Source organism: Hyla sarda, chromosome 13, assembly GCF_029499605.1.
Source record: "Hyla sarda isolate aHylSar1 chromosome 13, aHylSar1.hap1, whole genome shotgun sequence".
Classification (NCBI taxonomy): domain Eukaryota; kingdom Metazoa; phylum Chordata; class Amphibia; order Anura; family Hylidae; genus Hyla; species Hyla sarda.
In genome coordinates, this window is record NC_079201.1 from 14,615,594 (window position 1) to 14,631,409 (window position 15,816).

At 41.5% G+C, this 15,816-nt stretch overlaps 1 protein-coding gene across 1 annotated transcript in view; it reads right to left on the reverse strand.

Moving 5' to 3' along the window:
- The window catches only part of TGM5 (transglutaminase 5), a 47,543-nt gene extending 32,648 nt beyond the window's left edge, over positions 1 to 14,895 (reverse strand). Inside the window, exons 1-3 of the mRNA XM_056550429.1 lie at positions 14,850 to 14,895; positions 4,237 to 4,416; positions 2,053 to 2,292 (exon numbers count right to left, since the gene is read on the reverse strand). Coding sequence (XP_056406404.1) covers positions 2,053 to 2,292; positions 4,237 to 4,416; positions 14,850 to 14,859 — 430 coding nt within the window. The 5' untranslated portion in view covers positions 14,860 to 14,895. The remainder of the gene's footprint in view (positions 1 to 2,052; positions 2,293 to 4,236; positions 4,417 to 14,849) is intronic.
- Positions 14,896 to 15,816: the final 921 nt, after the last annotated feature.

The following is a 15,816-nucleotide window of genomic DNA, read 5'->3' on the forward strand; positions in this document are numbered from 1 at the left end:
AAGTAATTTATGCCGGAAAAGTCAGCAACCGCTGAGCCGAGACAAGGAAAAAACAAGGAAATGGACTGTGATCGGTGACTTTACTAAACAATTCAGCACTGTGGTATCTTCTCATTGATTGTATGGAAGGCTATGTATGGTGTGGCAATAACAACTAACAGTTTGTGATGCCAGGGTAGGGTTAACCACCAAGCTCCTGCACTGCGGACAATAATGACCACAGATGCAGGGTTACGGAAAACTTTTTTTTTTTTTTTACTGAGACAGGAATGATAATAAAATCCTTTTCAGTACAGATCAGAGCTGGGGAAGTGCAGAGTAACCCTTTTGCTTTGCTGGGACTTGTAATACTTTTACTTGACTGACTTTTTGTTTCTGTAGACTTTAGATGGTAATCTTGAAACAAGAAAAAACAGTTTGTGTCGGCACTGCTACTCACAGACTGACTGCTATGGCCACCACTGTCACCGCTACCGACTCCTTCATTGCTTACGTGTTCCCGATGCTAATCCGAAGCAAGATATCCAAAGTTCCAAAGGTGATTGCGGAAGACCCAAGTGCCTCTTTACTTCTTTTGTGTGAGACTTTAGATTGTGCCTTTTAGGTTTTAGACTTTTGACATTAGGCCACCCACAGTGCCTTAAGACTGACTGTTGAAATTTCCCCTGGAGCTTTCGCTTACCGCCAAGAATGGACTGTAGACTATGGGACCAAGAGTTGCCTGAGGTTTTCTATCTTCTGCTATCCGAGACTGCAGACTGGACCTGTGCAATGGGGTTCTTGTAGATGCTTGGTTGCTGACTTTTGACTTCTCTTCAGGTCTCCTTCAGGTTACCACAGACTTCTCCTAACTCCTCTCCACACTGTACCTCAGCTCACACTAAACTAACTCCTCCCCCCCCCCCCCTACGCTATATAAAGATTAGGCTTTTTTTATTTTTTTTAAATGAAAGAAGCAATCTGGTTGCATTGTCAACTGGTCAAACTCTTCCTTTACACAGGTTTTGATAAATCTCCCCCATTATCTAACATATGCTTATTTATTGTGCATGTTATACAGACCTGTTCATGCCGATCAAGCGGCAGCTGAATCCCACCATTGGCAAGTCTACAGGCGCACGGAGGCGTTGCGCCCCTAGCGCAACAATTATTGGTAAGTGCCACTAATGATACGGTCTGCAATTGGGGTGCGCTTCTTAGATTTATTTTTTTTGCTGAAAACATTGTTTTCACATTTAAAGGGGTACTCCACTGGAAAACATTTTGGGGCCAGAAAGTTAAACAGACTTGTAAATGACTTCCATAAAAAAATCATAATCCTTGGAGTAGTTATCAGTTGCTGTTATGATCCACAGGAAGTTCTTTTCTTTTTGAATTTCTTTTCTGTCTGACCACAGTGCTCCCTGCTGACACCTCTGTCCATGTCAGGAACTGTCCAGAGCAGGATAGGTTTTCTATGGGGATTTGCTCCTGTTCTGGACAGTTCCTAAAATGGATAGAGGTGTCAGCAGAGAGCACTGTGGTCAGGCAGAAAAGAAATTCAAAAAGAAAAGAACTTCCTGTGGATCATAACAGCTGCAGATAAGTACTGGAAGGATTAAGAATTTTTAATAGAAGTAATTTACAAATCTGTTTAACTTTCTGGCAACAGTATATTAAAAAAAATATATAATACTTTTCCCATCAAGTACCCTTTAAAAAAAAAAAATGTTTAAAAACTGCAGAGGAAGTTGTGTAGTTCTTTCCAGTCTGACCACAGTGCTCTCTGCTGCCACCTCTGGCCGTGTCAGGAACTGTCCAAATCCCCATAGCAAACCTCTCCTGCTCTGGACAGTTCCTGACACGGACAGAGGTGTCAGCAGAGAGCACTGTGGTCAGACTGGAAAGGACTACACAACTTCCTGTGGAGCATGCAGCAGCTGATAAGTACTGGAAGGATTAAGATTTTTATATAGAAGTAATAGATGATTAGAGATGATTAGAATTTTTTTCGGAGTACCCCTTTAACAAATGATTGAGCACATGATATGATAATGACTATTAGAAATTTACCTGGGCACCATGGATTAAACAGTAAGATGAAGTCCCCTAAGTAGTAGGATTTGACTTTCCCCCAGTAGGCGCCTTCTAGGTGTAGACTGTATCGTCCAATAGGAGCTGTCACGGAGGAGCAGATAGTCAGCGACAAAGAATTAACGGATTCGCTCTCCACCTCAGCGCTCCATGCCTTTTCCCGCAGCCTTGTTACCGGAAACTCTATTAGGGTCCCTGTGTGTTTCGATGGATAAGGACCTGGAGGTAAAAGGAAGCAGAATTTGAGATAAAAAATTTTTTAGCAATTACCGTAAATAATTTATAATGTTTTTTTATATGTAGTTTCCTTATGTTATGTAAATTAAACCCCCCCTGCAATCAAATGAATAAATAAATAAATAAATTCACATGTCAAAAGTTTTGATTGGCTGGAGTCTCAGTGCTGAGACCCCCACCGATCATTAGAAGAAACAGGGAGAAGCACGCAGTAATGCTCTTCACTCCCCAGTTCACAGCAATCTACATTGTCGTTCAGTGAAGACCCTCGACCGATCAAACTTTTTGACACTTTTGACAGCGTTTCCCAACCTGCCTGCCTCCAGTTATGGCAAAACTACAACTCCCAGCATGCCCGGACAGCCTTTGGCTCGGCTCTGGAAGCTGGGATCCTACTGTCAATAAAGGTGGGAAAGGGAGGGGGAGCGAGGAGGCACGCCAGCCTGCAGCACTTCAGGGACTCAGGATCGCCTCTCTGACATTCGGCTTTGACAGCTCATAGAGCAGTATTTTCCAACCAGTGTGCTTCCAGCTGTTGTAAAACTACAACTCCCAGCATGCCCAGACAGCCTTCGGCTGTCTGGGCATGCTGGGAGTTGTAGTTTTCCAACCGCTGGACGCACACTGGCAGGGAAACACTGTCATAGAGATGTATGAAAACTTTTGATTGGTCTGGGTCTGAGCTGCATTAAAGGGGTACATTAAATTTTTTTTAAATCATCTGGTGCCAGAAAGTTCTACAGATTTGTAAATTACTTCTATTTAAAAATCTTAACCCTTCCAGTATTTATCAGCTGCTGTATGCTCCACAGGAAGTTGTGTAGTTATTTCCTGTCTGACCACAGTGCTCTCTGTCCAGAGCAGGATAGGTTTGCTATAGGGATTTGCTCCTACTCTGGACAGTTCCTAAAATGGACAGAGGTGCCAGCAGAGAGAAATGTGGTCAGACAGAAAAGAAATTCAAAAAGAACAGAACTTCCTCTGGAGCATACAGCAGCTGATAAGTACTGGAAGGATAAAGATTTTTTATATAGAAGTAATTTACAAATCTATGTAACTTTCTGGCACCAGTTGGTTTTCAAACAATTTTTTTCCACCAGAGTACCCCGGGAGCCGTGGCCACCACCGCACATTCAGGAGGAGAGCCGGGGGGCCGGACAGGAGATCACGGGGGTCCTATCGGTCTGATACTTATCCCCTATACGTAGCATAGGAGATACGTTTTTCTATCCCTTTAAGGATCATAATGTAAATACATTGAAGAGTGATCTCTTGCTTGTAGGGGAAGCCTCTCGTAATACAAGAAGCCCTGCCCCCCCGCCCCCCCCCCCCCCCCCCCCGGGATGTAGCTATACAGGTAGCAACCGCATTGGGGCCCTGGTGACTAAGGGGGCCCCAAAGCACATCTGCCCCATAAGTGACCAGTATTATAATTGGCATATGGGACCCATTTGCAGATTTTGCATCGGGGCCCAAAAGCTACAAGTCCCACCTCTGCTACACCCCCACCATAGTGTTGAGCGCGAATATTCAAAATGCAAATTTGTACCGCGAATATTGGCACTTTGCGATTTCGCCATTATTTAGAACATTGTGATATATATTCGTAATGACGAATATTAGTATTTTAAATGCAAATTTTTATGCAAATGTATACGAATATCGGTACTTCCAGACTGGACACTGATCCCTCCCTTCTTTTAGGTGAAATATAAAATTGCGCATGCGCACTATGCAAATTTTATTACGAATTTTCCCATGGAAAAAAAAAAGAACGAACATAGCGAATATGCGAATTTCACGAACATAGGAGGAATATTCATCCATATATTCACGATATATTGCGAATTCCAATATGGCCCCTGCCGCTCATCACTACCCCATACTAAGACTTTGGGTCTAATTTGCTGCTGTCCCTCCACTTACCTGTTTGGGCAATGAGCCTCATGTTATCTAACTTGTCATCGTTTCCTCTGTGGTAAAAAACCAATGTGATGGTGAAGGGTTGTCCTCGGCGGAGATAAAGCTCATTGCACCGTATGGTGTTGGTCCGGTGCTCTTCACCGTTCTTCAGTTTGTTGCCGTCGACCTTCAAAACTTCCGGGGCTGAAATAAATAAGGGGCATTAGTAGGGGCTCCGGCTGGAGATCAATGAAGAAAGGCCAGTGTGAGACGAAGGACGTCAAGAAGGATAAATCTACAGAATCCAATGGCGAAGAACGGTAATTGTGTTTATTGACTAGAAGAAAGTGGTAAATTATTTTATCACAACTTGAAAATTGGTTTAGACTTCAAATATCATCCTGGTTACATGTGAAATGCACAAGATGGAGGGTTAACATTTCGTGTGTCTCCTCATCGTGATATGCGTCCGTCCACTGACAGATATCACAACATAAACTTTACATGGTCCAATGCTCTAACAGAGGTCCACAACCCAGTCCTTAAGGACAACAACAGTCCAGATCTTTATATGAGTGGTATAGAGCAGAGGTCCCCAACCCAGTCCTCAAGACCACCAACAGTCCAGATCTTTATATGAGTGGTATAGAGCAGAGGTCCCCAACCCAGTCCTCAAGACCACCAACAGTCCAGATCTTTATATGAGTGGTATAGAGCAGAGGTCCACAACCCAGTCCTTAAGGACCATCAACAGTCCAGATCTTTATATGAGTGGTATAGAGCAGAGGTCCCCAACCCAGTCCTCAAGACCACCAACAGTCCAGATCTTTATATGAGTGGTATAGAGCAAAGGTCCTCAACCCAGTCCTCAAGACCACCAACAGTCCAGATCTTTATATGAGTGGTATAGAGCAGAGGTCCCCAACCTAGTCCTCAATGTCACCAAAAGTCCAGATCTTTATATGAGTGATAAAGAGCAGAGGTCCCCAACCCAGTCCTCAAGACCACCAACAGTCCAGATCTTTATATGAGTGGTATAGAGCAGAGGTCCCCAACCTAGTCCTCAAGGTCACCAACAGTCCAGATCTTTATATGAGTGGTATAGAGCAGAGGTCCCCAACTCCGTCCTCAAGACCACCAACAGTCCAGATCTTTATATGAGTGATATAGAGCAGAGGTCCCCAACTCCGTCCTCAAGACCACCAACAGTCCAGATCTGTATATGAGTGGTATACAGCAGAGGTTCCCAATCCAGTCCTCAAGGCCACCAACAGTGCAGATCCAGTTGGTGGTCCTGGAGGACTGGGTTGGGGGGGATTGCTCTATATCAACTATAAAGGAACTTTGAAGAATACCAGCTTTGTACACTTTGGATGAAATGGAAAAATGTGTTCTAAAGAAGTTTACAGGGGTTGGACACAATAATCAGAACACTCCGTTATGTTGCCTCTCTTGATACATCCCCTGACTTTATTAGCCTTGGCAGCAGCTGCCTGACACCGATCACTAAAGTTGAGCTTACTGTCCACCAGTCCCCCTAGTAATTTTCCCTTAAATATGTCATCACATGAGATGTCAGTCCTACAGGCCTATAGTTCCCAGAATCCCATTTTGACCCTATTTTGCACATTGTCACCACATTAGCAATGCCCCAGTCCTGTGGAACCATCCCTGTTATTATAGTACGGTTATATGTTTATAATAAGGGTCTGTCTCGTGTGGGTACATAATTCCTACAGAACTCGAGGGTGGATGCCATCTGGACCTGGTGATTTGTGTATCTTAATGTTTTTAAGGTGTTCTAGTTGGTGTAACCTAGTTGGTTATTTTCTCCAACCCCTGTATTATAAAGGCATCACAAGTAAATCTTTCATCACACATTATATTGTGAACGCAATTGGAGGTGCCATAGAAAATAGAAACATATAGTCTACTTATTGCTCTATAAACACATGTCGAACCTGTCATCCAAGAGGCCTGGAATGTTTTTCCATGCAGGGCTCTTAAGCTAAAACAACTTGACGTGTTTCGCCTGCTCAATGACCTCCATTGTTATCTTTTATGTGTAGTCATTTTGTTTTTTTTTATAGATATATTAATTTTGAAAGCTCTTTTGGTGCTAGAGATGGTTTCCAAAACAGGATGTCTACACCTGAGAAATGTGGCCTAATGCCAATAAATTCTATGGAGATTTCAATTAAACATGCTATAGTTGTGACGTCCATAATAGGGAGCAGTGCAGACGTGAAGCATGCATGGGATAGAAATAAGGCTATCCTTCATATACGAGAGGGTTAGGGACTATTTAACCTTAAGGACCAAGCCCATTTTAACCTTAAGGACCAGGCCAATTTTATTTTAGCGTTTTCGTTTTTTTCCTCCTCGCCTTCAAAAATCCATAACTCTTTTATATTTCCATGTACAGACCCATATAAGGGCTTGTTTTTTGCGAGACCAATTGTACTTTGTAATGAAACCTCTCATTTTACCATAAAATGTACGGCGAACCCAAAAAAAGGGAGGACATTTTTTTTAGGGAGGAAATTTAAATGAAAGCTACAATTTTGAACATTTTGGAGGGTTTTGTTTTCACACTATACACTTTACGGTAAAAATGACATGTGTTCTTTATTCTGTGGGTCAGTACGATTATAATGATACCCATGGCTAGATACTTTTATATTTTTGTACCGCTTAAAAAAAAATCTAAAACTTTTTGTACAAAATCAGTAATCTAAAATCGCCCTATTTTGACCACCTATAACTTTTTCATTTTTCCGTATATAGGGCGGTATGAGGGCTCATTTTTTGCGCCATCATCTGTACTTTTTATCGATACCATATTTGCATATATAAAACTTTTAGATAATTAGTTATAAATTTTTTTTAACAAAATGTGACAAAAAAGCAACTTTTGGCCTTTTTTTTATTTTTTACGTTTACACCATTCCCCATACGGGATCATTAACATTATATTTTGATAGTTCGGTCAACGCACGTGGCGATACCAAATATGTTTATTTAAAAAATTACACTTTTTGGGGATAAAATGAGAAAAACAGACAATTAACATTTTCATTGGGGGAGGGGATTTTTCACTTTTTTTGTACTTTTATTTTTTAATTTTTCATCATTTTTTTTTACACTTTTTATGTCCCCATCGGGGACTATCTATAGCAATCATTTGATTGCTAATACTGTTCAGTGCTATGCATAGGACACAGCACTGATCAGTATTATTGGTCATCTTCTGCTCTGGTCTGCTCGATCTCAGATCAGACGCCGGGAGATGGCTGGAGCCAGGTGATGGGACCTCCATCCACCATGCTGGATGATCGGATCACCACGACAGCGCTGTGGGCGATCCAATCATCCATTCAAAGTACCGCACTGCCACAGATGCCGTGATCTGTATTGATCACGGCATCTGAGGGGTTAATGGCGGACATCTGTGCGATCGCAGATGTCGGCCATTACTGGCGGGTCCCCGGCTGCGGCTAGCAGCCGGAACCTGCCATGTTTGACAGTGCTCGCAGTCATACACAGGATGTAAATGTACGTGCTGGTGCGCGAAGTACCGCCAAACCAGGACGTACATTTATGTCCGTGGTTGTTAAGTGGTTAAAGTATTCAAAGTATTAGGCAGACTAGATGGGCCAAATGGTTTTTATCTTTCGACACATTCTATGTTTCTATGAGTGCCCTAACTACTGTCCCTCCTTACTTGGACAATCCACCCTAAAGGCATCCTCCAACTGGACGACAGTGCCTGCAATAGGCTAAATGCACGGGGCATCAGGAAAGTCAGACAGGCCAGGACAGCAACACTGGGGCAGATATTGTACCAGAACAGCAAACAAGAGGTTAACCAGAAACAAGCCAAAGTCAAAACTGAGAAGGAAGCTCAGTGCACAAAACAGGACCAAATCAACGTCATGGCAAGCAAGGGTCAAAACCAGGAGAGTAGGGTAGTACAAAATCAGCTGACAGGAAGAATCATCAGGGAACAGGCAGAGATCGGGTCACTGGAAGTCAAATCAGAATATTCAGGCACATAAAACTAGTGAAGGATAAAGGGGAAATCATGAGCATTTAAGTGAGCAGCTTCTTCTTAGCAGCTGATTGGTCCGGCGCTCTGAACACCTGATAGGCCGACCTTGTCCAAATGGAGAACGGAGGCAACACTGGAGCTGGGCAAGGTACGTATCTAGCAATTGTCCTTATTTTTGTTGTTGTTGCTTTTATGTGCTTATATCTTTCATTATTATTATGATTATTTTTATACTCCTTTTTCCTTTTCATAAACATACAAAATACAGCGCTACGAAATATTAACAATTTCAAATTCCCTCCACAATTTAACTTTTTGGATTCTAAATCATCAACGTGAAATATTTGTTTTCGCATAAACGGTTTATTTTTCATATTTTTTCATTTTTCATCTGTGCATGTAAAGGATCATTAAAGGGGTACTCCGCTGCTCAGGGTTTGGAACAAACTGTTCCGAACGCTGGCAGCTTGTGACATCATAGCCCCGCCCCTCAATGCAAATCTATGGGAGGGGGCGTGACAGCCGTCACGCCCCCTCCCATAGACTTGCATTGAGGGGGCGGGGTGTGACGTCACGAGGGGAGGGGCTATGACATCACCAGCTGCCAGTGTCGGCTCCAGCGTTCGGAAAAGTTTGTTCCAAACGCTGAGCAGCGGAGTACCCCTTTAAATTCATGTCGCAAAATTAAAAATCTTGAAAGGACGACTAAGGGATAGCATTAGAGGGATTGTGGTCCATTAGGAAGCAACTAGCCTTGATCCATCCCTTGTGGACCCCATCAGTACTACATGGGACAGTGTATCCCAACCAGGGCACCTCAAGCTGTTGTAAAACTACAACTCCCACCATGCCCGGACAGCCAAAGGCTGGTGCTTGACTCCAATCCACACATAGTATATCTATTCAATGGATTTCCAGAAATGTGTATTGATTTTTAATTATATCTGTAACCTGCATATTATTTATGTCATGCCGCTGACTTTACTCCACCTGTTCATATTGCTCAGCCACACTATAATTCCAGTACAATAACCCAGTACCTGTACCTGGCAATTACCCGAAATTACTGCTTGACACATAGAGACTGTGTGTGACTGAGAACACTAAGCGTCTATTAGTATATAACCTCAGCCATTTCACGAGGATTCTTCTAAATTACTTTTTTTACGCGGCCAACAAATTGTAAACGTTATTGTGTTCAGAGATTGGGCATTCATTATTTATTTACCGATACCGTTCTTGAATGCCAGGGATGAGTCTTCTAGCATTTTCTCACACCCGATTTATTCCCAAACTGGGTTCAAGATGTGCAAAACGATAACAGGGATCATATACTTGGGGTTAGAGGACTTCAATGGGATTGGGATTCCACTTTGTTATGCAAGTGGTCACGCAATATACTGGGGGTCCCACTAATCCTGCAAACCACACGGGGCATATTAAAGAAGTTCTGTAGTGAAATATAACTTATCCTCTATGCAAAGGATAGGGGATAAATTATAGATCACGGGGGTCCAACTGCTGGGACCCCCGCCATCCCCTGAACGGCCATCGGCAGTCACCATAACATCAGACACCATAATAAGATGCCCCCTTCAACCTTTGTTGTGTGGCCCCTTTTCTCCTGTGCACCCTACTGAGTGTATCAGCTGCCGTGCCCATTGCACATTAGACGTATCTTGCACACGTTTCCTCAATGACAAGTCAGACTTCATCATCAGCCTCTGTTAGCAGGTTATGGACTATTGAAATGACAAGAGAATAGTAAAATCCGGCACTGGCATCCAGGTATTACTACCAGTTGGACTGGTTGTTCATTGGGCAGGTGGTAACGTTCTTTTGGACCTTTTCCCATATATTCCTCACCCTACCCTCAGACTGAGCGAATATTGTGCAAATGTTATACACTGCTCAAAAATAAAGAGAACACTGAACACAATGTAACTCCAAGTCACTGACCCTTCTGTGAAATCCCACTGTCCTCTCAGGAAGAACACTGATTGACAATCAATTTCACATGGAACAGACAACAGGTGGAAATTATAGGCAATTAGCAAGACACCCCCAATAAAGGAGTGGTTCTGCAGGTGGTGACCACAGACCACTTCTCAGTTCCTATGCTTCCTGGCTGATGTTTTGGTCACTTTTGAATGCTGGCAGTGCTTTCACTCTAGTGGTAGCATGAGATGGAGTCTACAACCCACACAAGTGGCTCAGGTAGTGCAGCTCATCCAGGATGGCACATCAATGCGAGCTGTGGAAAGAAGGTTTGCTGTGTTTGTCAGCGTAGTGTCCAGAGCATGGAGGCGCTACCAGGAGACAGGCCAGTACATCAGGAGGTGTGGAGGAGGCTGTAGGAGGGCAACAACCCAGCAGCAGGACCGCTACCTCCAACTTTGTGCAAGGAGGAGCACTGCCAGAGCCCTGCAAAATGACCTCCAGCAGGCCACAAATGTGCATGTGTCCACTCAAACTGATTAAAACCTTTGACATGTCTCAATTCGTTTTTTCTGACCACTATAAAGCATACCTCTTTTTTAAGGATAACCTGTCCTGTGGGTGTACATGAGGAGCAGCACTATTCCTTCCCATTATATAACCTGTATATGTTATGTTTCAGCAGATTTCTTCTCTGCAGGCTTCATCTACAATTTGCAGTTTTCCCTGAGCTGGTGGGCGGAGCTCACTCCTCCCCCCCCCCCCCCCCCTCCTCCTCTATAGACTTCTATTGCTTGTCTTGCAGACACAGAACAAAGCTGAGTTGGTTTTCAGTAAAGAAGATTTGAGCAGCAGGAGGGGAGAAGCTTGATACCAGGAGAAAGAAGCATTTTTGTCTAATAAGTTTCTCATATTCACTTGTACTATTGGTCAATGCAAAGTTTGCTCACATGACAGGGCCTAACAATTGTGAAAAACACAGCAATTTTGCGTAGGTTATAAAAATAAATCTGTAGGGTTTTTCTAAAAAGCTGTGGACACGCCTATTTTATTGGGTTAAAAACGCAATTTGTGGGTTTGTTCGGATGTCTTATTGTAAAGTGTTGCAATTAGCAATAATTTGGGCACAGGAAAACGCGCGCCAAATAGCTGACACCAAACTTTTGGGATGGAGTTAGTAAATCTGGGCCTATGTGTTCTCATTGGCTCAAGGAATCTGACTACTCAAAGCTTAAAGGGGTACTCCCCTGCTAGAAATGTTATCCCCTCCCATAGACATGAATGGAGGGGCCGTGGCGTGACGTCATGATCAAGGAAGCCCCAGGCTGCAGCGCTGGCCCGGAGATCGTGGCTGGTCCCCATGGCCTGACCCCCCCGCAAGATTTTTTAGTTGACTGACAGAAGGAACTATAACGTTTCTATCCTGTGCACATTGGATCCACTGGAGCCAATGCCGACGTGAACCTAACATCAAGGATGATCAGCCATGTAGACCACTAAACACCTTAAACACCTTATTAGACAACTACATCATCAGTTGGGGACTAAGAACTGAGACTCCGACTATTCTGTGACATGTCAAAAGTTTTTGAAGTGACAGTGACACTTTGAGTCGGAAGTTGATGTCCACGATTTTTTTCTTCATTATTGAAGATACAAATAAGATGAGATAATTATGTTTTTCTGTACCAAAAAGCTGTTGTCCAGGCTGTGTATTCTGCTCTCTGGTCAGTGAGGAGTTACAGACACTGGGCCAATCAGCTGTTGAGGGGGGGTATTTAGTTACCTCCTCTGGCAAAACTCTGGATTTGTAGTTCTGATTTGTTTGTCTTGATTATAGCTTTGTCCTGTCTTTCTGTAGTTCTTTCTTTTTTTTTTTATCCCATGTATTCTAGCCTTGGCTTGTATCCTGACCTTTCCTCTGTTTTCCTTGTGTCTTATATTGTACTTCACAACGGTATAGGACTGGCCCATTGTTTTTCTTGCTTTGCCCCATACCTTGTGTGTTTGTACTTTTGCTTTATCTCTTCTTCTTTTTTAGCACAAACTGTATTCTGAACCTGTATTCTGACCTGACTCCAGTTACCTGTATTATGCCCTCTATACCTGTATCCTGTACCTGTTTGTCAGTGCTCTGTATTCCTGCCCTTATGTTGTGTTGGTTCACTGTTTGTCAGTACCTTTGTTAACCCTTCGTGTCCTTACCTGTTTCCCTGATTTTCCCTGATTTATTTGTTGTTCTGACTTGTGATGCTCCTGCACTTTAGTCCAGCATAGGGGCTGTCGCCCAGTTGAGAGTTCGCTTCCTAGGGCAGACTGTCAAGTAGGCAGGGACAATGGCCTGGCTGAGAGCAGGAACTAGCTATTCCCTACCCGATATCTATATATCTCATATCTATCTAATATCTATCTATCTATCTCATATCTACCTAGGTATCTCATATCTATCTATCTGTCTCATATCTATCTATCTATCTATCTCATATATATCTATCTCATATCTATCTATCTCATATCTACCTATCTCATATCTATCTGTCTCATATCTATCTGTCTCATATATATCTATCTCATATTTATCTATCTATCTCATATCTATCTATCTATCTCCTATCTATCTATCTATCTCATATCTATCTCATATCTATCTGTCTCATATCTATCTGTCTCATATATATCTATCTCATATTTATTTATGTATCTCATATCTATCTATCTATCTCCTATCTATCTATCTATCTCATATCTATCTATCTCATATCTATCTATCTAATATCTTTCTATCTATCTATCTGTCTATCTCATATCTATCTCATATCTATCTATCTCATATCTATCTATCTCATATCTATCTATCTATCTATCTCATATCTATCTATCTCATATCTATCTATCTCATATCTATCTATCTAATATCTATCTATCTCTCTCATATCTATCTATCTATCTCATATCTATCTATCTCATATCTATCTATCTCATATCTGTCTATCTCATATCTATCTCTCTCATATCTATCTATCTATCTCATATCTATCTCATATCTATCTATCTATCTATCTCATATCTATCTATCTCATATCTATCTATCTCATATCTATCTCTCTCATATCTATCTATCTATCTCATATCTATCTCATATCTATCTATCTATCTATCTATCTATCTCATATCTATCTATCTATCTCATATCTATCTCATATCTATCTCATATCTATCTATTTATCTTACACAGAATGTAATTAAACACCAACACTGCCTCACAGACAACTTTTGAGTACAAGATAGAATAGTTAAAAACTATTCTTATATTCTTATATTTAACAAACAACCCCCTCTCCCCTTTAAGGCTGTGTTCACACGTGCCATGTTATTATTGCTCCCACCAGACTTTTACCACTCTTTTCCAAGATCACCGTACAAATAGCGCAGTTTTACTACCATTTTCATTGCGATTATGCACATTGTAGTAAAATTGTGCAATTTTTTTTACTTTGATTTAAGAAACCAGCATTAAAACGAAGTGGGTACCGCGATACATTACCACTAGGTGTGAACACAGCCTTAGATTCTAAACACTTATCTTACATATTTATGATGTTTTAAACCGTATCTAAGCACTGGTCTCAGGCTGGGCTCACAATTTCAGGATTTTAACAGCAATTACTAAATACAAAGCCAGAAAACAGAACATACAGGGACAACGTATCAAGGAAAGACAAAGGATAAAATAATAACAGCTATTATAATAATAATAATAATAAATGAATGAATAAATAAAACAACAACAACAACAACAATAATAATAATAATAATAATAATAATAAATGAATGAATTAAAACAACAATAATAATAATAATAATAATAAAAATGAATGAATAAAACAACAACAATAATAATAATAATAATAATAATAATAAAAATGAATGAATAAAACAACAACAACAACAACAATAATAATAATAATAAATGAATGAATGAATAAATAAAATAATAACAATAATAATAATAATAAATGAATGAATGAATAAATAAAACAACAACAACAATAATAATAATAATAAATGAATGAATGAATAAATAAAACAACAACAACAATAATAATAAATGAATGAATGAATAAATAAATAAATCAACAACAATAATAAATGAATGAATAAATTAAATTAAATTAAATACAAATCTGAATGTGTAAACACACACTTGATAATCCCTGCTGCCAGGTCCATTAATGCTATTTTTTCTATTTTTTTATTATTATTTTGTGTTCACAGGACTGGACAATTTGAAGAAGAAACCGGTTCAGCTCTGCTACATCTGTACAGATAAAACACCTCTATAGAAAGCAATGCTGGACTAGAGCTCTTAATAATGACCACGATTACTTTAGAACTGTAGTCTCCGCACAGTGGACCTCCAGATGTTGCAAAACTACAACTCCCAGCATGCCCGGACAGCCAACGGCTGTCCGGGCATGCTGGGAGTTGTAGTTTTGCAACATCCGCAGGTCGGCTGTTTGGAGACCACTGCTCTAGAATTTTTCCAGATTGAAAAAAGAAATAAAATTAGGAATATTTTCCAGCTGACTGACAGGAGGAACTATAACATTTCTATTGGAAAAAACGAAGGTTATATTAGGATACTTACGGTAAGCCATAGTGTGCAGCTAAGGCTGCCAGGTCTCTTCTTCTTCTTCACTGTCCTGACTGAGATGAATCAACTCTTCAATGTTGCTGAACTTTTAACCCAACCTACCTCCTCCTCCTCCTCCTCCTCCTCCTGGATGTGTCTCTGCCCAGATCCTCCTTTCGCTGGAGTATCCAAATTATACGAAGGTATATATATATATATATATATATATATATATATATATATATATATATATATATATATATTCAACTTGAGAAAAAGCAGACATGGTCGCACAGGCTTCTCAGCAACATTTATTAATCTAACAGGTCGTTATTGTACTTTATCATCATGAAGTCCAAGCCCACCAGCCACGTCATGGCCACCTTTAACGTCCCTAGAATAAAAAGGCGCAGTACTGAGTGGCGACCACCACTGCCGCAACACCAGTACCCACAGGGAGGACGACCCAATGGCAGAGCAGCCCCAATGCCACTCAAACCAATGCCAGGGCCGTTCCTCCCCACAGACACAGCGCCGGGGGCAGCAATGGACGCCGCACAGCACCGCACCAGGGCAGCCTCCCAGTCTCTGGCACATGGTGAGTGAGTTTTTTACATCTCTTCCCCTTGGTGTGGTGCTGTGTGGCGTCCATTGCTGCCCCCGGCGCTGTGTCTGTGGGGAGCCGCGGCCCAGGGACTGATTTGAGTGGCATTGGGGCTGCTCTGCCAGTGGGTCGTTCCCCCTGTGGGCACTGGTGTTGGGGCGGTGGTGGTCGCCACTCAGTGCTGCGCCATTTTATGCTAGTGATGTTAGGGACCGTGACGTGGCGAGTGGGCTTGGACTTCATGATCTTAAAGTGCACTAACGACCTGTTAATTTACTAAATGCTGCTGAGAAGCCTTAGATCAAGGTGAATGTTGTAGATGTGCGACCATGTCTATATATATATATATTTTTTTTTATTTTATTTTATTTTTTATTT